Source organism: Epargyreus clarus, unplaced genomic scaffold (assembly GCF_041222505.1).
Source record: "Epargyreus clarus isolate Ecla_fem2 unplaced genomic scaffold, WU_Ecla_fem_2.2 ptg000003l, whole genome shotgun sequence".
NCBI lineage: Eukaryota > Metazoa > Arthropoda > Insecta > Lepidoptera > Hesperiidae > Epargyreus > Epargyreus clarus.
This window is the reverse complement of record NW_027332211.1, coordinates 11,776,437-11,801,204: the sequence shown is the minus strand read 5'-3', so window position 1 is coordinate 11,801,204 and position 24,768 is coordinate 11,776,437. Positions and strand designations below refer to the sequence as shown.

General features: G+C 32.9%; 1 protein-coding gene across 6 annotated transcripts in view; it reads right to left on the bottom strand.

Moving 5' to 3' along the window:
* LpR1 (Lipophorin receptor 1) overlaps nucleotides 1-22,702 on the bottom strand; it is a 301,804-nt gene extending 279,102 nt beyond the window's left edge. For 3 of the 6 annotated variants that reach the window (XR_012103637.1, XM_073089245.1, XM_073089264.1), the window contains exon 1: nucleotides 22,316-22,700. Coding sequence is in view for 5 of the 6 variants with exons in the window: in XM_073089245.1 (XP_072945346.1) it covers nucleotides 22,316-22,451 (136 nt within the window). In the remaining variant the exon portion in view is untranslated. Of the gene's footprint in view, nucleotides 1-22,315 lie in introns of all 6 variants that reach the window. The other 3 variants (XM_073089236.1, XM_073089255.1, XM_073089318.1) reach the window with 2 other exon arrangements.
* Between the last annotated feature and the right edge of the window lie 2,066 nt (nucleotides 22,703-24,768).

Genomic DNA, 24,768 nt, shown 5'->3' with positions numbered 1-24,768 from the left:
AGTACACTAGAGCGTACTCCGTTACACTGCTCTATAGTAGATTGGTGACGAATCTTTAGGCAATACTCATTACACCATAGAGAAGAACGAAATCCGATTTCAAGAATCCTAGGTTATTAAGTATTACATGTAACCACTGATTACAAATTACACAAATACGTAGATAAATTTATTCCTTCGTAAGTTAACAGAATCGTTGTAAAACGTGAAAAATACGTCGGAAGGAAATTACATCACTGCATAAACAGAGAACACGGGAACACGAAAAGCAATTCCGGGAATCGATGCGAATGCGTCCTCGACTATTTATTTAATCATGAATATAAATCGGTCGGAATTTTCTCAATTAATCTGCTCGATAAGTAAAAGGCTATTTACATTACAAGTAGTTGGAATTCAGAGTTTATAAATATGCTGTTACATTGTGCATGTTTATAAGTCCACAGAATACATATATATTTAATATCAAGCGGTCATTACACTTGATAAGTATTTAAGTAACTTACCCTTAACAGAATAAAAAGCTCTGGTCTTAAGACCTTGAAGCTCAAACATATCACAAGTATAGTATCACTAGTCAAAATTGTGTTATCTGCTACTTCTTTAGATAGTAATAGTAAACCCACAGTATAAGGATCTATATAGATATTTGTACCGTGGTAAACCATAGCTTCGTGTCGGTAGATGGCAAACATTAAATAGGAGTATCGTTTTTAATATTGATATAACCGCTTTTTACTACATGCATATGAATATACGAGTACATACGGTACATACACCAAAATAACATTTTTTACAAGTTTTGTCTGTCTGTCTGTTTGTTCTGGCTAATCGCTGAAATGGCTGGACCGATTTTGACGGGACTTTTATTGGCAGTTAGCTGATGCAATGAGGAGTAACTTAGGCTACTTATTTTAGAACTAGCTGTGCCCCTGTTTCTTTTTAACGCAGATGAAACCGCGGGGCACAGCTAGTATGTAACTTATAATTTCGCAGTTCGAGATACTCTGTATTCGGAATAATTTCTTCAAAATCCTCAGCCATTATTTTTGGAGTTTACTCCTTAAGAAACGATTTGAGTTATAAGGCCCGGTACGGAAATTTTATGAGGAGTAAAATCAAGTGTAACACGAAAAGTTGAGGCGTAACGTAGAAAGAGACAAACATATATATCCACACTGTTCGAATTCGGAGAGAGGTGAGGGGGCTGAGGGGTTGTTACTAACCACACTTGAATAAAAAACATACTTATAAGTTCCACTGAATATATATTAATAAATTTACAAGGGGCCTCTTATAGTATCTACGAAAGGTTCTCAACAGCGTGATTCAACGGCTGTTTTAGCAGCGCCATCTAGTTTAATATTACGGAACTATCATATACAAAGTATTTGAATATTGAACACAAATTTGAATATTGAACACACACTTTACGCGCAACACCAGTGAAGTCACTGAATAGAAATGTCATAATTTTATTTTTTTGTACTAGTGACGTGAAGGAATGCGTTGTATCAGTAAAATAGGTTCACAGACTACATATTAAAAGTATTTTTAGCCACAAATAAAACATAGATAATTTAAAATAAGCCAAATACGAATATATTAATGATCCATTACAATCCCTCCTTTTTATTACAATCATCATATCCTCTCAAAAAGGAAGTAGCGTTTTTAACCAAAATATGAATCAAGAGTGCTATTATTAATTTAAAATACAGTAAGTTCAAATCCCATATGAAAGTAATTATTACAATAAAAATAATTAGCAATATATAAAACATTAAAACGTCATTAACTAATTTGTTTACATTTTTGCATAAATTAAGTTATAGGTTTGATCATTTATAAACACTGTGAAAAATATTAACATTGGCGCCATAATATGATTAACAATCTTTTAAGAACGTTTTTAAAGAAGAGTAACATATAAAATCAGTAAGCAATTGAATAAGATATAATATTAGCAAAATAAGTTTTGGAGTTTACTCCTTAAGAAACGATTTGAGCTATAAGGCCCGGTACGGAAATTTTATGAGGAGTAAAATCAAGTGTAACACGAAAAGTTGAGGCGTAACGTAGAAAGAGACAAACATATATATCCACACTGTTCGAATTCCGAGAGAGGTGAGGGGGCTGAGGGGTTGTTACTAACCACACTTGAATAAAAAACACACTTATATGTTCCACTGAATATATATTAATAAATTTACAAGGGGCCTCTTATAGTATCTACGAAAGGTTCTCAACAGCGTGATTCAACGGCTGTTTTAGCAGCGCCATCTAGTTTAATATTACGGAACTATCATATACAAATTATTTGAATATTGAACACAAATTTGAATATTGAACACACACTTTACGCGCAACACCAGTGAAGTCACTGAATAGAAATGTCATAATTTTATTTTTTTGTACTAGTGACGTGAAGGAATGCGTTGTGTCGGTAAAATAGGTTCACAGACTATATATTAAAAGTATTTTTAGCCACAAATAAAACATAGTTACTGATATATTAATTTAACTTATAAAAATGGATGCATTATTGATCAGCACCATCTATCAACGATAAACGGGCAAAATCAAAACAGTATTATTTAATATTTATTACAGAATTATTGCTAATGAATTATGTTCAAAATAAGTTATATAAAATTAGCAATACGTTTTAAATGAATTCTAGAATTATAAAACATTCAGAAACAATCCAAATTACATATAATAACATGTTTATTGAGTCTCATATAAATTGCATCCGTAAATTGCATCCGTAAATTGCAACAAGGATATTTTATAGATGGCAAAGAAATTATAATTATTAAGTTTTAAGTTATAAAACGTTTAACATTGTTTTAAATATAAATAATTATATTATATTAAAATTTACTTTAATATAAACAATTATATTAAGTTACCATTATAATATTTGGAACCAAAATACATAGATTGATAAACTTGCAAACTTATTTTATATGAAGCTCTAACAAGAAAACACATTTAGGCTAATTTCAAAATAATCTCAACATTTAGTGGGGTAATCCTTTACAAACTATCCTAGATGCTCAGACGTCGTGTATCAAGTCATGGGGAATGGAATGGTCCCCACTGAAACCGACAGTAATTAATTTCATTACATTTTGGTCAAGGGGCACTTGGAAAGTGGGCTATGTGAGTCTCGGCGATTTAATACCCACTGTACGCTTCATTAACTAAGACATAATTGACTGTGACGATGCATTTACATCCTTTTAAGATAAATCGTTTCAACGGTATAAATATAAAGCAGTTTAGTTACAAATCTTCATTGGTTTAACTTGACTTGCTGAGTTAAATTGTGACGAAATAAAAAATAAATACTTCTACTGAAGCAACTTAAACGTATCGCCCACCCATTACTGTCCCACTGCTGGGCACGGGTCACCTTTCAGATTGAGGGGTTTCATAGTCCACCGCGCTGACAAAGTGTGAATTGGTAGACTTCACACTGACTTAAGTTTATTTTTTTCGAACTCTTAGGCGTGCAGGTTTCCTCGCGTTTTACTTCACCGTTTTAGCGAATAAAAAGTAATCTATACTCTATACATATAAATATAATTGGAGTGTCTGTTTTTAACATTGAAATAACCGCTTTTTACTACATACACTAAACGACGGTAAATACACTAAAATAACATTTCTTACAACATTTGTCTGTCTATCTGTCTGTTTGTTCTGGCTAATTTCTGAAATGGTTGGACCGACTTTGACGGACCTTTTATTGGCAGGTAGCTGATGTAATAAAGAGTAACTTAGGCTACTTATATTTTATGTTATGTATATTGTTAGATTTCTTTTTAACGCGGGTGAAACCGCGGGGCATAACTAATACATTCATTGAAAAACCACAAGTGCGTGCCTGGGATTTGAATCTCGGACCTCTCGATTGAGAGGCCCGTGATAACCACTAGGCTATCACTGTTTTATGTCGGTAAATTACAAGTTGTATAGAACAGTGAGTTTTATGCAAAGCGAGTGTAAACAAAAAAGATAAACAGATATAACAAAAGATAGTTATATTCCATGTGTGTACCACTTATTATTTATCTGTCGTATGTTAACTGCTACAAATATAAACATTGTTAGGTACATACAGACTTTGACGAATGTATTATATAAATGTAATTATAAAAATGTCATTAAAATGTAATTATATAAATGTCATTATAGTTAATCAATTAGTTATTTAAAGTTCAAAACAAGTAGACGCTAATCAAAAACGGAAATTCAATTAAGAAAAAAAAAATTATATTGCCTAATTTGATAAGGAAATACTAATTATCTTATAACAATACAACTTAAAGGCTTAAAAACAATAATTATGGGTATTCCTTAAATAATTTTACAAAAATATTTTTGTAGAAATTCGCAGCAACCGAACAACGTATACTTTATTTTTTTTTTCGGACTTCCTATGATTTAAATATGGTATATATTTTGAATATCGCTCTATCAAGTAGGTATAATATATAACATGAACTTGCAAATAATAAATATATGTACCTTCATTTACATGGTGTAAGTTAAGATACTAATACATCCGTTTTGAACCGACATGTGTTGGCTAGACGTTTTTACGTTGTGGAATAGTTTTATTACTTGCAAGCGCATGCAACCCATATGGAAGTAAAAACGATACAAGTACTTGCTGACCCGGCAAACGTTGTGTTGCCATATAAATAAAAAAATGTTAAGGGTGAACCACCCTAATCACTAAGGGGTATGAAAAATAGATAGTAGCCGATTCTCAGACCTACTGAATATGCATATAAAATTTGGTGAAAATCAGTAAAGCCGTTTCAAAGGAGTACGGTAACTAATACCGTGACACGTGAATTTTATATATAAGATATATACAATAATATACATACATTAATAAACTGAATGTTTTAAGAAATAAATCATAAACATTGATTGTGAAAATTAAATTCATTTCATTTCAACAAAGCCCTTAAGTGTTGGTAAGGGACGTGCGGTGATGTCCAATCTGCGTGAAGTGCCCTTGTGTCAATCTCATTGAGAACAAATCGTTTGATGAAAAGTATGCATTCGATTAAGGGCCTGTATAAAATTGGTTCTCGTGAATTTTAAGGGCTTTTTAATGCGTATCGAAATGAACTTGTGGCATAGAATTAGTCATAATACTCAGATTTTCTTTCGAAGTATTTGTCGAGCATAACTTTTTTCTAAATTGAACTTGTGGCGTACAATCAGTTATATACTACTCAGTTTTCTTTCATAGTATTTATCGAGTATTACTTTTTATCAGGGTGGCTTTTATCCGTTGAAAAAAAAACGTTTATATTTTTATCAAGATGACGGTAAAGAGGGATGTTGAGGGAGTTTATCTTGATTTTTAGGGTAAAGGAAAGACAATATACTTCCGTAAAAGTATATTCGTTTAAGTTATTCATGAGATATAACTGTTATAACTATTAATTATTTATAAACAAATATTAGGTATAATATTAGGTATTTACTTGAAGCAATAAAGTATTATTAATATTATAAATGCTGGTACCGAATGTAATGTCATTTGTTTTAAAAGTAGAATACATCTTTATTAGAAAACTGGAAATACGGAAGAGTATGACATGAGTGCACTATCAAAATAGTTTTCAAGTGACGTCAAAAGTGAAAAAAATATTTTTGTTCAATAATTCATTCAACATCACTCCGAAGTAGAATTATTTTGGATGAGTACCAAAATGATATAACACTTTTAAATACCCATTCTTAAATAACGTACGTTCTTAAATAACGCTTTCTACACTCACAGCCCTACACTAGGATTATCTTTATCGTTTGTGCTATGGTCACATACAGAGACAAATACACAAATACCCAGACCCAGAAACAGAAACCTAAATTCATCATTTAGATTACTGTCTGGCCGGGGATGGAACCCGGGACCCTCTGCGCCTCAGACCAGTATGGTGACCGCTCTGCCACGCGGGTCGTCGTTATATAATAAATCGATTTTAATAAAACGAATAACAGTTATCCAAGCTGTTATTCCTTCATTACCTGTTGGTTTTTAAACTGAAGCTTTACATAGAATGCATACAAAGTAATTCCTTTTATGAAAAAGTTTCGCTTTGTTCCATATTCCATTGTCAGGAAAGTAAACTAATATAACTGGCTGTTTTAGTTATTCATGAATCGTTAACTGTTAACCATTGGTTTTAACGTTCTACTTTATAACTGTTAAACGTTTTCAGAGAAATTTTGTTTCGAATTAGCTATGTTACTACACCGTAATTTTAAAGTCGTTATTGAGCTGCGTTTGGACCATTTTATTTTATTGCAAATACATATTGCAAATTACATAAATTAATATTCAATTGGTTTAAGATATCCATGGGCAGCAGTGGTTACTTAAGTACATGGGCCATACGTGTAACACATGCATTTACTGCACACATGCAGTTTTAGAAAAAAAAAGTGTGTGTGTGTCAGCTACGACGCACGATTGGAGTTTACTCCTTACGAACGATAATTATGATATATGTATATCGAATAGAAAAAAAGGGTAAATGAACGCATCTGCTAAAATGATAAGAGAAACAAACATATATCTGTAATTATTCGGATTATTTATATTACTTCAATAATGCGTATTACATAAAGTATGTTAAAAAATAATATAAATAATAATTAATAATAATTGTGTTCAATTTATACAAATCCAATTTTAGGATGATTGATTTCTTTCACTTTGAATTATAATATCATTCTTAAATACTGTAATTATAGGTTTGTGGTAACTGAAATACGATACGTGAACTTCGGAAGTTACATGAGTTATGAATCGTGAAAACACCGCATCAATAATTGTACCATATCTAGCGCGCAACACACACGTATAAACATACGCACACATTCAACTCTCAGACTGGAGGTAGTGAACTATACAGTGAGACTACGAAGTATCGCGCAAAGAGGAGACCCCGAGAATGAGATACGCTGTGTAATGTATTCCATCTCATTCTTTTACACGTTCAATCCTACAGATATATATGTTTGTCTCTTTCTACGTTACGCCTCAACTTTTCGTGTTACACTTGATTTTACTCCTCATAAAATTTCCGTACCGGGCCTTATAACTCAAATCGTTTCTTAAGGAGTAAACTCCAAAAAATATATAAATACGAGGACGTTACGATAAGCTTATCGGTGCGGTCACATCACTTAGATATGCAGTTTTGGATTCGATTCGGCAGACAGGCAGAATTTGAATATTAGATTTGGTTTTTGGATCTGTGTGTTTATAATTATCTCTATGTATGTAGGTATGCCGTAGACATACGATACAAGAGATCGTTTCTTACTTACTTATTTCAACAAAATCCTTACTAATATTATAAATCCGAAAGTAACTCTGTCTGTCTGGCTGTCTGTCTGTTTGTCTCTTCTTGAAATTTTGTACAAAGATAGTCAGACCCGAGAAAGGACATAGGATAGTTTTTATCCCGGAAATCCCACGGGAGCTAGGGATGGCGAACTAAGATCGATTAATCGGAGAATCGATCTTTTGGACCAAACAAATCTATTATTTTAATCGATATTAGTAAGTATTGAATCGTAAACTATGCATTTGATCAAGTGATGATCTTTAGCAAAGTTGTTGTCCATGAGCCCATGAAGGTTTCAGAGTTGGTACGACCAATTTTCGCCAGATGGCACCACTGTCATTCCAATGAAGGTACATTTTCAGTTTTATGTATGTTAGTATGTCATATTATTTTCTTTTAAATGCGGGCGAAGCCACGGGCAGAAACTAGTCTTAAATAAATATACACAATTATCCTTTTAACTTACAGAGGTTCAATATTATAGTACTGAAGAATTTACAGTAAAATTACCAAAGATGTAGACGGATATTATTATCTTACTCCTTCGGCACCTCCCACGCATTTTCGTGTCTCAATTTAGACAAGAACTCAAAACTGTAAGTCTTACCTTATACGCCTTATTACATGTCAATCTTTCATTATGTGGTCCCTTTTACAAAATACTCGCCGCGCTACTTATACTCAATGAAGTAATTAAAGATAAATAATGATAAGATAAACTACGTAATTAAATAATTTGTTTCTAGACTCCGCTTAATATAAATGACTTAAGGAAATTAACAATTATGATGCTAACTCTTAGTGCCGTAACTTATATAGGTAGCTACGTCCTAACTAATATTAAAAATGCGGTAAATATGTTTGTTTGTTACACTTTCACGCCTTAACTACATAACCAAATGCCATGACATTTTCTACACAGGTTCTTAGGGCTTCAGAAAAAGATACAGGGTAGTTTTTATGCCGAAAAAAGTACAGTTCCAGTGGGATAGATAAAAACTTCTGAGCACGAGTGACGGTGCGAGTATAAGCTAGTAATATTATATTGCTAAGTTGCGAATCTTGCAATAAGATCGACACAAAGCATACTCATACATATGAATAAACTAATAAAGGCATTCTCCATTACGATATGTCGCATAATCTGCGATATCTGACGCCGTTGAGCACCGTGCTATGAGTAATTCCTAGAACATAATATTATCTACACCTATACTCGTGTATATGAATAAAATGGAGCTACCTATGAACACATATAATTACTATTTCATATTCACATTTACACGATACACTATAGGTATATTTTGGAAAGTCAATTTTGGCGTGCCGTTAAAATAAAGATTAAGAATATTTCATGTAACCGTCAGCTCTTGGAAGCCCACTGAACGATAAAGGTCTTTCTAAGAAACATGGTTATTACAACTCGCATAGAATTTGAAAAACAGGAAAACACCGCAACCTAATCAAATACCTTTAGTAGCCTCCTAAGACATGGACGAGAAATAACATTTATCACCACGCGTAGACTTTTGCCTAATAATATTAAGAGAAATTATTTTTATATATTTTTGTAAAAACATTTTTACAAACTATGGCCTATGTCAATCGCACAATTTAAGCGAATCCAACGACGCCTTCCATGTTAAAAACCATAAGGCCGTTTGGACTGTATAAAGACTATTAAAGGCAAAAGCTCGATTAACATTACTCTTCGCAGTTGGATAAAAATAACTATTTACGTTATTCCCAGTACCTAGGAATATGTGTGTTGTGTGTATATGTACGTGTGCATATGTATCTGCGTAAAACTGGAAAGACAGCTCGAAAATGCACTAGATCATAACCGCGCGCTCGTAAATAATTATAACGTGAAAACTAGTATTTTCCATGAATAATTTACTTTTTTGATCTATTAAGAAGTTTCTCAGAATATCGCTTTCTTGTTTACAGCAATATATTCCTTAAACTCGTTGTGTGAACGGTATCTCTTTGATAACAAAATTTAGAGTGGATCCCTTATTTTGCATGCAAATAGAAGAGGACCTATGTCTCAATAGTGTGTCATTCACCTCAGCCGTATTGTTCATCCCACGTCGCCACTACGATTGGATCTGTATTCCCGATTATCATATTCATATGTGTCTGGAGTGGACAACGACCCTACGGGTTCGGAAACTTGTAGATATGATTTGTTCAGGAGTTAGGCGTGTTTCCTCCTGTGCTAGGTTCGCAAGTATGAATATTAATCATAGTATTAAATGGCATCCATAAGTATCGTGGCCTCCTATTTTTTTTTTTTTTTGTAACCTGACAACCTTCAAAGCAATTTACTATTTTTAAAATCCATATTTCAAAATTATAAAAAAATATTATTGCGCTACATGCGTAATAATATTTTTTTACCTAAGTAACTATCTACCTACCAAGGTACCTAAGTATAATAATTAATTACGTTAAGTAGGCACATAATTGGTATTTAATGATAATTTATAATCAAGGCACAATCAGTGTCGTTACTTTGACCAGATTATAAACATCATTTACTTTTATCACTTACTATATCAAGGCTTATTTAAAATTTTCAGTAATACGTGCCATAAAAATACGAATGAAATAATCTGATAAAGGATTATATTGATAAAAACAAATCCACCCGAGAAATATTTGCACAAACATTGATAAACTCAATTGATATTGATAATTCGCAATATTACCGTTTAAATTTTAAATTATTTCTGTATTTTTAGGGTTCCATACCCGAAAGGTAGAAACGGAACCCTATTACTAACCCTCCGCTGTCTATCCGTCTGTCCGTCTGTCACAGGGCTCTATCTAATCAACCGATATAGAAAGACACTAGAATTTTTCACGGAGCACGTATAATGGTAACCGCTATAGGAGCAAGTACTAAAAATAAAAAAGTTGAAAATAAATGGGGGTCACCGTACAAGAAACTGCTATTATTCGTCTTTTTTCGGCTTAGCTGTGGAACAGCTGTGGAGCTGTGGAACAGACAGTTCAAATTTTGAGAACGCATGTACGGCTGCTACAAAAGCAAATACTAAAAATAAAAATAACTGATTTTTTTTTTGGTACAGAACCCTCCGAGTGCACTTGGCCAATTATTTATCTTTTGCTGTTAATTTATCAATACAGGTTTTTGTTAATAAATTAATCACGAGAAGCGTAAGATTATGTATAAAACTTGCGAGCTTTTTTAAATATATAAAACTCATCGTTGTGTAATTCCAGAGACAAACACGTCGGATACAAAATATGGTACTCATGTAAAAAGATGGGATGTAGGTACAGAAAAACGTGGTTGGCGGTTCGATAACTGCTTCAATTAATCATAATGGAGACAACGTCGGGAGACAGCGTTTTTTCCCCGCCAGAAATGTCTAAGAGAGGGTAAATGTCGAAAAACTGTCTACTTACATGAAAAAAGATATTCACTGCCGCTTTCAAGAATGCTCCAGGACTTGTCACTTTTTTGTTTTTAGGCAGCTCGATTGCAAATTACAAGGTTTGCTAGGTTGTGGAAGGGTGTGGTAAGGGAGACATACTTTTCCGAAGCGTCCGGCTTAGTCCTCATGGATACCGGCGCATCTGTGGTCGACCTCAAGTAGGAATATCTAATCCTATCTGGGGTTGATTACAGATGTCCATGGGCGGCAGTAGCCACTTACCATCAGGTGGACTGCATGATCGTCTGCTATATTATAAAAAAACTCCTTGTGGTTTAATCGCTTGATATTCTTTTGATATTATATATTTGATAGGATATACTGTTATATGGTTCAGCACTGAATCCAATCTGTCTCGTATGTAACCATTTGTCAAGGTTATTTTTAATTAATTTTCACGAAAGCCTCTACCGTCTTAATCGAATTAAATCTTACAGAAGTAGCTAATGCCTAATACCGATAAGCAAATGATTCTATGTCAACTTAAATCCGAAACTGGATAAATGCTCTTCAGCTACTGAGCTGAGATCCCGTGGTTGAATACAAATGGGGCGTTTATCCCCCAAAGCCAATTTGTATGCAAATAACAGGCCCGTTTAACTATACTCGTTAGTTGCTCATTTTCGAAACGTCTGCATTTCGACTTAAATACGATTCCGTCGATTTCGTATCGTTTTTGTCGTATTGTGGTTAAAACTGCGACATGTATGAATTTCGACATTAATACAAGTCTTTCGATTCTGTATCGTTTGCGTGTTTTTATAGATAAAATTACGAAAAATCTTCGTTTTGGCCTTAAATAGTATGCCTTCATAAATTATAATTTTTATAAACTCTTTACTAACAAGACAATGAAACTGACCTATAAATGTCATGTGAATGAAATAACGCTAAATAAGTCAAACGCCAAGATTATGTGTTTTATGGGTGCTGTGAACACACCAACACGATTTGAACACAAAAGCCCACAAAGTAAATCTAAATTTTGATTTTTGATTAACCGGAGATCTAACCCGGAACCTTTTACCAGACTAACTTGATAACCTGCGCCATGTATCTAAATTAAAAAAAAAAAACAAAAAGAACGCGTTCCGAAAACAAAATAAATTCAATCCGCTACGCTCTTATCAAAACTTTTCAGCGAGGACGAAAAAATGCTAGCACACAAATAATTACCGCTGGACAAAAACAGCAATGCGGTATTTGACAAAAAGCTAACTGTGTAATATTTGCTTTTGCGAAGAGCCAACAAACAAAATGGCGGCCAGCTTGTTTTTGCCGCCCTTTCTACGGAACAACACGGACGTACTCGTAAAGTAACATTCAATATAGCCTAAATACTATTTTATTGCACAGAAGCTTCCGTTCGTTTGCCTGCCTGAGTAAGAGACTCTTACAAATCCCGAGGTAAAAAGTATTCCGAATTATCAACCCATTAGTGGTATATTGACTCATTGTTCGAAAAGGTATTCAAAATTCATGTTTCTGCCATTTAAAACATTAATATTTAATTTAATACACATAAATAAGTAATTTTCACTACTCTCAATTTACGTAGCATTATTTCATTTTGTGGTAATGTTATTACACATTATAATTGGCAAGTACAAATATTATTTCAATGTAACAGCTATTTTAATTAATTAGAACTAATGATATATTATGATTAAAACATGAGATTCTTATAACATTGTTCTTCTCTCTGTGTTTCAAAGACATTGAGCACTATAGAAATATCATGGAGTGCACTATACACAGCGCTTCTACACTGTAAACAGTTTTCTGCATTTTCTGAAAAAAATGTTGTTTTACTTAATCGCTGTTTAGATCTAGGTGTGAGGAACTGTGCGGTGTCTTAAGGAATTACCATTAATAATTATTTCCTTGAAACAAGTAATTGTGGTAATATTTCGTTCTTATTTTATTTTTATTCTATCAATGCCGTAATGACATTATTATAATAATAACGGATTAATTTAATTAAAATATATTTATAGCTCGCCTTCGAGTTCGATAAGTCAATAGTAGCGTTGATAACTCGTTGCAGAAGGTAATGTAATCTTACACAAGCAATTTACAGAACGGTAAGGGCAAATAGTGGAGCCAATGTTCATGCCAACTATTTGCAACTTTGGGAACAAAAAACAGACAATGAAGTTGCCTATCATCCACTATTGGCAAACTAAGCCAATCTCTCACGTACTCCATTACAATGACCTTGTGTTAAACTAAAATAATCGTTAACCAGTTAAATAACCAAAGAGGATAGCAACTCCACGCGTATGCTTTAGGTTGTCAGCTTAGAAGTGTTGTTTATTTTGTTTAGAAACACTCCTTTTATTTAACACTCATTTGACTTTAAGCTAACTAAATCCTAAGGTGGTAGACCCTAAGTGGTTTGATTCCGGTGGTACTTACCACCGCTATACCTAATTCTACGGCATAGTAGTAGTGTCAAACGAATAAAAGAATGTCAACAATCACACTTCCATAGTTAAACTACAAACAATCCATTATATGCATTTTTGCAAGTTGCAATAAAATAAATAGTTTAATCACTATTGCCCGTTTTTATAATTAAACTACCGAATGACTAAGAATTGACATAGAAATATTATCTGTCCACTGGATATTGTCAAATTTCAATCTATGGTAGGTTTAAGATTTAATAGATCGGTTATTAACAATGGGTTTATATGCTGCAGTTTCAACAGCTAATACAGTAGACATCTATCGTTGTGGTATTTGTGCATACATATTTAATTATTTACGTAATTGTAACAGATTTAAAAAGTGGTTAAAAAACGTTTCATTGCATATGTCAACATTTTGTGTGATTAATCTAAGTAAACAAACTATATCAGTGTATATAACTATACTTTCACAAACACTGCGAATTTTGATAAGGGATTATTAAAGCAAACATAATTTCGTGTCGAGGCGTAATTATATCTCGAAAAGATAACGTATTCGTGCAATTATCTTATTCAATGGTCACACGTGCAATTTAAATGCTTTTTTTATCAATATTTAATGATTCATTATTCAATAAGATGATTATTAATAATTTAAATTTAAGACTCTTATGCACTTAACTCGCACACCTAACCTTGTAATAATTAAACAGTTATTTTCAGAAATATGTAAATCTATGGAATTTGTTTCATATTATACTCATTTTTAAGGTTCCGTAACAAAAGGGTAAAAACGTAACCCGATTACTAAGTTTCCGCTGTATATCTCCTGAATCTAAAAGACAATTGAAATGTTTACAGAGTATAAATATCTAACGGTGGCCGCTATAACGACAAATACTAAAAATTAAAAAAATTAAAATAAATGGGGATGCTATCCAAGAAAGCGCTATTTATCGGCGATTTAAGTTTATCTATTGAACCGTAATAGATAGACAGTGCAAACTTACACAATGCATTTACTTGAATGAATGAACTTGAATACTGCTGGAATAACATATATATACTAAAAATAAAATAATTACCTATAATTGGCCAAGTGCAAGTCGAAATCGCACATGTCGGGTTCCGTACCACCAACATTTACATATTTTTTTATTAATTAAGCGACTCTGTTGATCAGTTTCATTAGGCATTGTTCATACAAGCATTGTCAGGCTAGTGATTAGTTTTGTTTGCGTTTAGATACACTAAGAATGTCACAATCGTAATTTGAGTAGGCACTAGTGAAGACAATATTAGTACCTACTTAGCTATAGCAATATTTACCCGAATATGAGGGAGGTGGCAGTTACGGAAAGTTACCTTAATTGCGTTTTAAAGGCTTGTAGCTAATTAAACTTATTTTGGATTAATCTTAAATTAGTTGGTATTATGTCAATCTTTTGTAAGGTTTGTAAGACAAAATATACTATTTTACAATTTTAAACACATATGCACAAGATATTATATATTATAACACAGAACTTCACATTATGGACTTATAGGTATATCCCAATATAAATTCTAAATCTTCTTAAAGGTCTTCTTTAAGGGTAGTAAAGGGTAAGGGTAGTAAAACCCTTTGTGGTTCAACTCCGGCGGCACAGGCACCACACCTATTTCTGCCTATTAACACTACAATCGCTGCTGTATTCTGGTTCGAAGGGTGTGGTAAAGGAGCTATACTTTTCCGAGACGTTCCAGCTTAGTCCTTAGGGGTAGCGGCGGATCTGTGGTCGACCTTAGGTAGGAATATCATCTTATCTGGGCTTAATTTCATATGCACATGGGCGGCACTAACCACTTACCATCAGATGGACTACATCCTCGTCTGCTCCTCCTATATTATATAAAAAAAAATATTGTATTGTATTTAATATTGCCGACAAGACAGAAAATGAATCGCGTCATTTACATCAATTAAAGCTTTTTAAGACATTTTCCATTAATATTTATCGCTTTTTTATTTTACCTTAACTATCAAGTAAATGAAATAAAAAGAGTTCATTAGTGGGTACTTGGCGTAAATAGACTATTCTCTTTAATCTAACATCGTTTTAAAAGTTAATGAGGTAACCCGATCGTTCTCATTAATTAATAATCAACGAGTGGAAACCGCTCAAGGAAAATGAGCCGGAAGTGCAATATTATTATCTAATAATTGAAATAATATTTAATATTTAATTAACAGTAAAATTTGATGTAATTAAAGAGAGTTTAGTGAACATAATGGTACCTACACAGTACCAGTACACAGTAAACACAGTAAATTTGTGCTCTTACTGTCAATCATTTTTAAACTGTATTAACTTTGTTTTGTTGTGAGTGTAGAAAGCGTTTATTTTTAATTTAAATTATTTAAGTAACTAACTGTACTTTATAATTATAAGTATGTATATCAAGTATGTGAATTATTTATTTAGTTATAATTATATTTTAAATTTACACTTGTTTTTATGTATTACGTAGGTAGTCTTTTAACTATTATTTATTTGCACCCTACCTATTATTTTAAAGTCATCCACTCTTTAACTCCTCACTCTAAGGTTGCCTGGAAGAAATCGCTGTTTTAGCGATAAGGCCGCCTTTTGTATCGTTGAATATTTGTATGTTTTTATTCTTGTATTCTATTGTTTTTGGGCACAATAAATTATTATTATTATTATTACCAGTATCAAGTGGTCACTATTAACTTCCTGAAGCGTTTAATATCCTTAGCTAACTCTAAGTTTGAGTTAAATCCTGTCAAAACGAAAACCACCGTTCCAAAACTTCCAAGTTAATCGAAAAAAATTCAATAGATTTCCAGTTGTCAGCAATATAATCAATTTGATTTTTAACTACCGGTTTATCATCTTTCACACTAAACCACCTTTGTTTTAGGAAAGCTATGTAAGCAACTAGTTTACATAATAAAGTTACTTTATGCATTACAAGAAAGTACTTTAGGAGTCTATTCTGATACTTCGTTATGAACTTGATATCTGATTATTTCTGCAGCAAACATCATTGTTGCGCAGTTATTTGCCTCCATAAACACACCATTGTAACGCACTTAGCATTCGTGTCCTAGAATTAATTGCCCGGTTTTGCAACGATGTAATAGGTACCTATATGCGTTTTAGGCTACGGTTTGTCTGTAGAAAGCCTGCGAAGTGACAATTTATCATAAATATAATACGCCTAAATTTTAAATTAATGAGAGATCTGAATCTAATCTAATCTGAAACAAATAGTATAATGTTTAATGATATAGACAAAAAAATTAAATCATCGCGAAAATGCGATACACATTTATTCCAAAGTAAAGTATAAAAAATTACAAACAAGAATATTGTTTCAACATTTTTCGTGTGTTTAAGATTTTAATAAAACTGTTATTGCAATACCATTCAAAATTGTTCCGCACTAATAGATCAAAACGATCACACACAGCTCCGTGAGCACGATATTGCATGTTTTTCAAAAACTGAAAACGAATGTATTTGGAGCATCACTCCAATATCCGAGTTTACAATTAATACACGCTCCGGACCAATTGCGTTAACCGTGCAGAAGGGCCTATGCGGCAGTGCATAGATCCAAATACGGAACTTATTTCGTAAGCAAAAACGGTCTGTTTCGCTCATGAGAAGTGCAGGGCTCGATCTAACCCTCGTTTATTGAACAACTGTCTATCTATACCATCGACAGTATGGCTTAATGACGACCACCCAATGCCCAATGCAATTGAGGTCGCCAATAACGGTCAGTGCTGTTCCGCGACAATTTTGAATAATAGATCAGTTTTTGTTTCAGATATATAGACAAAACGATTTTATTATACCAACGACATATTCAGTAGATAAATGTGAGTAATGTTTTGTTTATATACATTGGCTTTAACTGCAATAAAAATAAAAACTTTACGTGCGATGATCTTAATTATTATTGGAATAAAAAATACCGTATTATTAGATTCCAAAACAAGTCCGTACAGCAAACACACATTTTCAAAATGATTTTCATTATGAATTGCCTTAAAAAAGGACAATTATGACGGAATTATAAACCAACTTCAATTTTCTTCATTTGTATTTACAGTTAACTTGTATACGTTAGTAATACATTAAAATACAGGATATTTCTAAATTTATTTTTTATAATGTAACGGAATTTGAAAACTATGAATTCTAAGGCACAACTTCGGAACAAGAGAAGTGAATTTAATGTACCAATCTAACTAAAACTTTAACTTAGTTCTAGTCAACTCCCGGTACTGAGTTAGACTTTAAACTGACTTTAAATGAAATCAAAATTATGTTATTATACCTACTGCATTATATTAAGCGTATTTATACTTTTATACCTAATTCACGAATGTAATTAACGATAATAGGATGAAATACACTAAATATAATTCATGAGTAATAATTATTATTAATACAATTTTACCAAAGAAAAGAAAAATAAATCCAGAAGGATATTAGTGAGGAAGACCTCTCTTCATTAATTTCTGAAAATATCGGAGCCTATAAATTCCAGGAAATAACAAACATAATCAGAAAAAAAATTTAGTAGCTTATCTACAAGCACGGAGCGCGTCGGCCAAATTCAAATCTTTCAATAGCTCCAGCTGAACGCACGCAGTATGTATTTTGTATATATATTTATATCAACGATATTGAAAACGGCTCCAACGATTTTCTTAAAATTTTGTATTTAGGGGGTTTTGCGGGCGATAAGTCGATCTAGCTAGGTTTTATTTTCAGAAAATGTCGTTTAAAAAAAAAACAACTGTCGAATTGAGAAACCTCCTCCTTTTTTGAAGTCGGTTAAAAAACACCGAGCAAAGCTCGGCCATTCAGGTTCTTCTATGCGAACGATAGCATGGCCTGAATCAACATATTGTATCCGAACTAAAACACTAGACAATATCGAATCCAGACAAGTTACTAGTACTATGACTAGGGATATTTTTTATAAAAGCAGGTATTTTAAATACTGAAATGAATGAAATTCTAAATCTCGTACATTAAATTCATAAAACTCGCAACTACGTACGATTCGAATGCATGTCGTATTTTATTTTTGGCGTTGATACAAAAATAACCTACCCCGCAAACAAGCCGTCGAGCATGTTATGATAAACACAGACATAGTGTAAATGTTAATAAAAGTACTTTTACTAAGTTAGTAAACAAATCTTAATTTAATATTTCAATAGAAATTATAAAAATACCTACTCGAATTTGAATATAATTCATTAAAATGAGTAACGACGCAATTTTAAGCTAACCTTCGATGTATATTACGTATTAAAATGTTAGAGAATAAACCGTGACGTCAACCTGGTACTTTATCTACTCTGTCAAGATTTTTACATTGTTTACTAGGCGTATAATAAAATAAATAATATATGTGAACATTTTCTACGTAAAACTATTAAAGACAGTGAGTCCTCAGTCGGTTTTTTGAAGTAAGCGAGCATTTAGCTCGCCTGATAGTAAATTATGAAGTGATATAATACTCGTACGTAAACATTATTATATTCATTTAAGATAGTTCTTAAAATTAAAATCAATATAAAAACGACGATAAAGTACGGCTACCTAGGGCTATGATTAAAAAGGCCACAAGTTTCGCTCTTCATATGAATATTTTATGACACCTGTCTAAATAAACAGAAAGTATAACATTATCTATATACAAATAATTGCTCGAATAAACAAGATACATAAAACATTAATATTCTACTGCAAGTATTCTCTAGACGTTGCAAGGTGAACAGGAAATTGCATTATGATTCGGAGGAGCTAATGTAAATATTATAGTACCACGTTCGAAAATCAGTGTACCAATTCTTTTATACGAGTAATATTTGGGAACGCACTAAAGATTTAGATTTTAAATATGACATACATATATTCAGAATAACTGAAAAAATCCATAAACTGAAATATTGAATAGATGATAATAATACAAAATGTTAACAGTAAGGAATTTTTTTTAAGTTCTTTGTTACATATTACCCACAACGTGTAACTAAACTTATAATATTGTCATATTAGCTTATGAATAATCTGTCTCATGTAATAAAACTACATAATAATGATACACATCTACTCAAAACAGTAAAACTACAGCAAAACTCAACGGCTTAAGTTTCGAGCTAACATTAAAAAAGGTATGAAATAATGTATACCTGGCCTGTGTTAACAACTTAAGGCGCCAAAAACCGACATTTTTTTATAATCCACGACTTGGTTGTAAGCTACCATGATAACAACAAAAGGTAACAATAAATCAACGTAACAAAGTTTATAAGCGCGGCGACGTTGTCTGCAATAAAATTGAGCTGGATATGACAAGTGCAATTCGTTTTTCATTTTTCACATAATGACGCCTCCTTCGGACACAAAGGCCGTTTTATGGCCTCACAATGCGATTGTGCTCTTTCATCAACGGAACTTTTATGGACGTCGCGTCAGCTGTGGTATGCCAAAATTGAGACAGTTATGGCTGGGTACTCTCATTCGGCCAACCAATTTGTTGCAATAACTTTCCCTTGCTTAGGAATTTTGTTAAGACTTTCTTTGCGTAATATTTTTAAATTGACAGAAATAACTGAAACTTTATTTGTTCCTTAAAACGATAACTGTGGTAAATAATTTTAAAAATATTTTTAAGACGTCTCGCAAAAAATATGCCAATTCATCATCATCAATTTGTTATCTCTTATCCATATTGCACGCACTCGTGAATTCATCTTTGTCTGTTGTTGTGCTCTATTTACTTTGCAAGGCGCGTTCAAAATCAATTAACCGCATAAATTCCATTCTCATACTGTATCATTAATAATTGACTTATATCTTTTACTATGTATCACATTCACATGCTGATGTAAACAGTGTACCAAAATAATTCCTTAAGATTTGGCTATCTGCCATTCAAGTACTGAACTTTGTACTGTTTCAGGAAAATATGAGTCTAAAGTCACTTTCAGTTGTTTATTTCTCTATAAATAATTTGGCACATTATTTTACGGAATTCCTACGAAAATAACACCATGAGAGCAAACCATAGGAAGGTAGATAGTATTAATTAATTATACTTAGTTTATTTGCTTTAGTAACAATGAGTTGTTCAATTGTTCATACTGTTTGTTCATAGGCCATGCTGATCATATTTGTTTTACCCATGTACATGGGCAAAACTATATGTAGCGCTGAGAGTACAAACATTTCAGATATTAAATTGTTGGTAGTGCATTTATTTAGGTAACATAAAACACTAATAACAATGCTGTATCTTTACACTGTACCACAAGTCCTGTACCACACCACCTGTACACCACCTATGTACATCTCTGACTAGCTCGCGCTATATTATATTTGCACATATTTACACAAGCTATTCGGAGACGACCTTCGATTAATTTTATTTTCAAATTGTCTTGTGCAAAGCATGCATACCCTATGATATAATATTAAGATTGTACACTATGCGTGTATACGTACACTATATGTACACTATTGAAGTAAAATATATAAAAATGCTTAAACTACGAGTAGTTGATTTTCCTCCATTAAATTTATTCAAATTAATTAATTTACGGTACATCAGCAGTCCACTGGGAATTTACGAATATACGAGACTTTGTTTACGTTAATATTAAGGGATTGTCATTCATGTGCCCCGTTTTTCGCACTAATTGTGTCACGATTTAGCTGCATTTAAATATGTCATAATGCATAGCGCATTTCCAACAAGTGACATTAATTAAAAATCACGGTGCATTGACCACTCCAATATTATATTGTTGCCTTTGTTTATTTTCGTATTTAAGATGTTTTTTACATTCGTCTTTGTGTGCATAACACGTCCAAGGCGGGCATACACGCACTATCTTGGAATGAAGCTTTGAGTATAGAAAACATCTTTTTAGACAGTTATTTTACGAAAATCAGGAATGTTATTATTATTATTACCCCCTTCCTGGCACTCGAATGGAGACCACGTCTCGGCAAAAGGAATACAGGATGCCCCACAACCAAGTGGACTGATGACCTGAAGCGGACGGCGAGTAACCGCTGGATTCAGACGATTCATAAAGGCTGATGGATGGATATTATTATTGTTATCCAAGTAACATGACTTGGATAATAAGCACACATGTGCTTGCTAACTGTAGACAGGCATTAGACAAATTCTCGCAGTGTACTGAAAAATCTTTAACCATATCCACTTATATACCACCTCTATCCACCTCCACCTTATCTAGAAATATTGATCGATAATCTTAGACTTTTTGGCTAACTCTTCTTGCCTCTTGATCATCCTTGCCTTTTCTTTTCTAATCTTTTTATAATCGCCTTTTCATATTCTTTTGTAGTAAATTACCAAGTGCTGCAGAAATTGGAAGAAAACAGTACCCACAAGGCCTTTCGAATTAAACTTCGGTGCCTTACTTATTTTATTCATAATTAGACATCTACTTAAAGGTATGTAGGTAAATTACAAACCAGCCTAACCGGAATTGTATAGGAAGTTTCGAACGAAAGTGTTTTAACTTTGCGCTATTAATTAAGTAGTTGCTTAGGATACCGAATTCTTGGGAACTCAGTAACAAGTTATACCTTCAATCGATGTAGATAGGTTGTGCTATCTTATCAGATTCCAAATATTTTTATCATAAAGACTGTAAACAAGACACGCATAGAAAAAAACCAGCACGCGTAAATACGTAACGAGTTAACAATACCTTGAGCGCCGATGGAGGTAAATAAATGCTTGGGAACTGTTCAATAGGTGATACGTATTCTCGACGGACGTAAAAGGTGTGTGTCGTGTTAACCAGATTTACAAGTAATTAATCTTTCGATTTGACGGTACAATCAACTTTTTATGTGCTAAATTAATTAAAAATTGTTTTCTTTCTATATTTTTTTTATTTTAAGTAAGTAAAACTTTGTTGCTAAATTTAAATATAATAAAAATATATAAAAACAAAAATACTTACTGCCAGTAATTTCTTCAGTCGTATTGGATCCCAATACTCCGAATGTTTTTACTAATGTAACACACAAAATAAAATACCACCACATATTGGCACAATATTTGGGGGCTGCCCGTCGACAGCCCACCAAAACGAACATTTTGTTCCTTTGAAACTTTCGGTTTAGGCAATATCACCACAATAACACGATTAGATAATCCGTATGTGCGGGCTCGGAGGGTAACACGTCTGTATCACTGTTACTTAATAGTTAACTATTCAGTTAATGTCACTGTCGTCGTAAAATATTATTTGGTTGATTGGTTGATTCACGATCAGACGTTTTGAGGTTATTTTTACGTGCCACTGGTGCGAGCGCGACAGAGTATGTCGAGCCGTCGAGCGGCAGGCAGGTGTGAGGCGAGGATGACGGGCCAGCCGCTAGATGGCGGTACATGCGCACGCGTGACGTTTAGTTTCGGCGACTGAACCGCGGCGCTGCGCTGCTGATTCTAGCTACAGATTTTTCCGAACGCATCGCGCGAACGACACATCATATTAGGGGACGTTCACATAACAATTCACGCTTATCAATTTGGTATCAACATTATCGAAAAATAATATAAAATAGTTAAGCACATGTTTTATTAATCGTTTTTCAAATCTATTCTAGTAATCACTTACTTTTAACACCATTAAAGTAAAAGTATATGGTATATTGAAAGTCGTTCAAGAACAAAGAAAAAAATAAAAGTCACAACAAGTGTTTCTATACACAACAAATAATTTTCTTATACCTACGAATCATAGGTAATTAAAGATTTTTTTTAATAATGCACCTAATTTAGTCTAATTTTCTACCGATGTTACTCCATAGACATAAAAACTGTAAAGACATAAAATAAAAATTTATATCAGTACATAATTTTATTTTCAGTATATTTTATTACCTACCCATAATATACCTACCTACAAAACATTCTAAATAATATATTAATTTGCTCATAAAACATTTAAAAAATCAACATAAAGAACAATATTCTGATATGAAAAATACTGTTCCAGAAGGCGAACAAACAAAAATTAACACATAGAAGATCAATTCGTGTAATCTAACCCTTACGCGGGGTAGGAATGCGCGCGCATCTTAACTGAACGTCAGAAGACGCTGCGGGGGGTGTGGTCCCCCGTTACGCACGGCCACTACGCAACTGGGAGATAAGACACCCACGGCTACCCGGCCAAATTCTATCGTCGTCACATCTCAAGATAAGCACGCCAAACCGCAACCAACAGAACTCGGCAGCCTTACGCATGAATAGAGCTTAGAAACCCTGAAAATATTTCGCTTTACGTCGCGATAGGAAGGCAAAGGTTAATTCAATTCGAAATGTACACAGCCACCCTACTTTCTCACGATAAGTAAAATATTTTAGATAATACTAAACTTATTAAGTAAATGAATTCACACGATACAAAATTAGAATATAGGGAACAAAGTTTTTTATTTAAATGTGATAAACACATAAAATACTGTCCATATATATTGCTCGAACTATTAAAACTCGTTTGTTGGCTTATTATGTAATCATTTATAAGATAATTCATTCTAGGATACCTACTCGTTCTTTTATTATCTGCAATAAATCGCGCTTTAGTATAATATAGAAAAACAGTCACACTAAGTCTGCACTCTGTTATCATAAGAAAAATATTGATTTAAAATAAGGCGATAGCATAATAATATACCATGCCGCTTTTATTTTATTCGACTTGGCGGGGGCACTGCCGTGCCCCCAGATAGTATAATATATCATCATGATGAAGCTGACCAAGTGCGAAATAGTAGACGTCAGATACTTTGAGAACTTTTTGAAAATAAAACTAAGCCATGTACAGGCCTTCGATTTTTTACGTTAAAATAAACATTCTGAGGTTAATTGTTAATTTGTATCCTCATTACTTTACCGTTATAGTGTGACACGGTGGCGGATTTAAAAAAAAATAAGGTCTAGGCTGTACAGTTTTTGCCGCCCCCGCTTCTACAATTGTCATGTCTTACATTTTTTTAATCCAATAATTTCGTTGAAATTCCACATAAAATAATTTTAGGTATATTTTTGAGCTAATCAAAACTCAATCATGTATGAGCAGGGTAATGTGTGCTACTTACACAATAATGTACATTTGAATGAATAATAATCTGAATAAATAATCTTTATTGCACTGACAAACAGTTTAACAGTTCAAATCAATCAACTCAGTCAAGTTATAAAAGTTTGTTACTTCGTTACAATACCTTTTAGCGCGATTTATTTGTTGGAAAATTCATCGCTAATGTCGTCGTAAGTAATTTTGTTCATTAAATCCGACTCTATGCACAAAAGAGCTAAAGCATTTAATTTTTCTTGGCTCAAGGTCGATCTCAGATAATTTTTTACTCTTTTTAAATAAGAGAATCTTCTCTCCCCCGAACA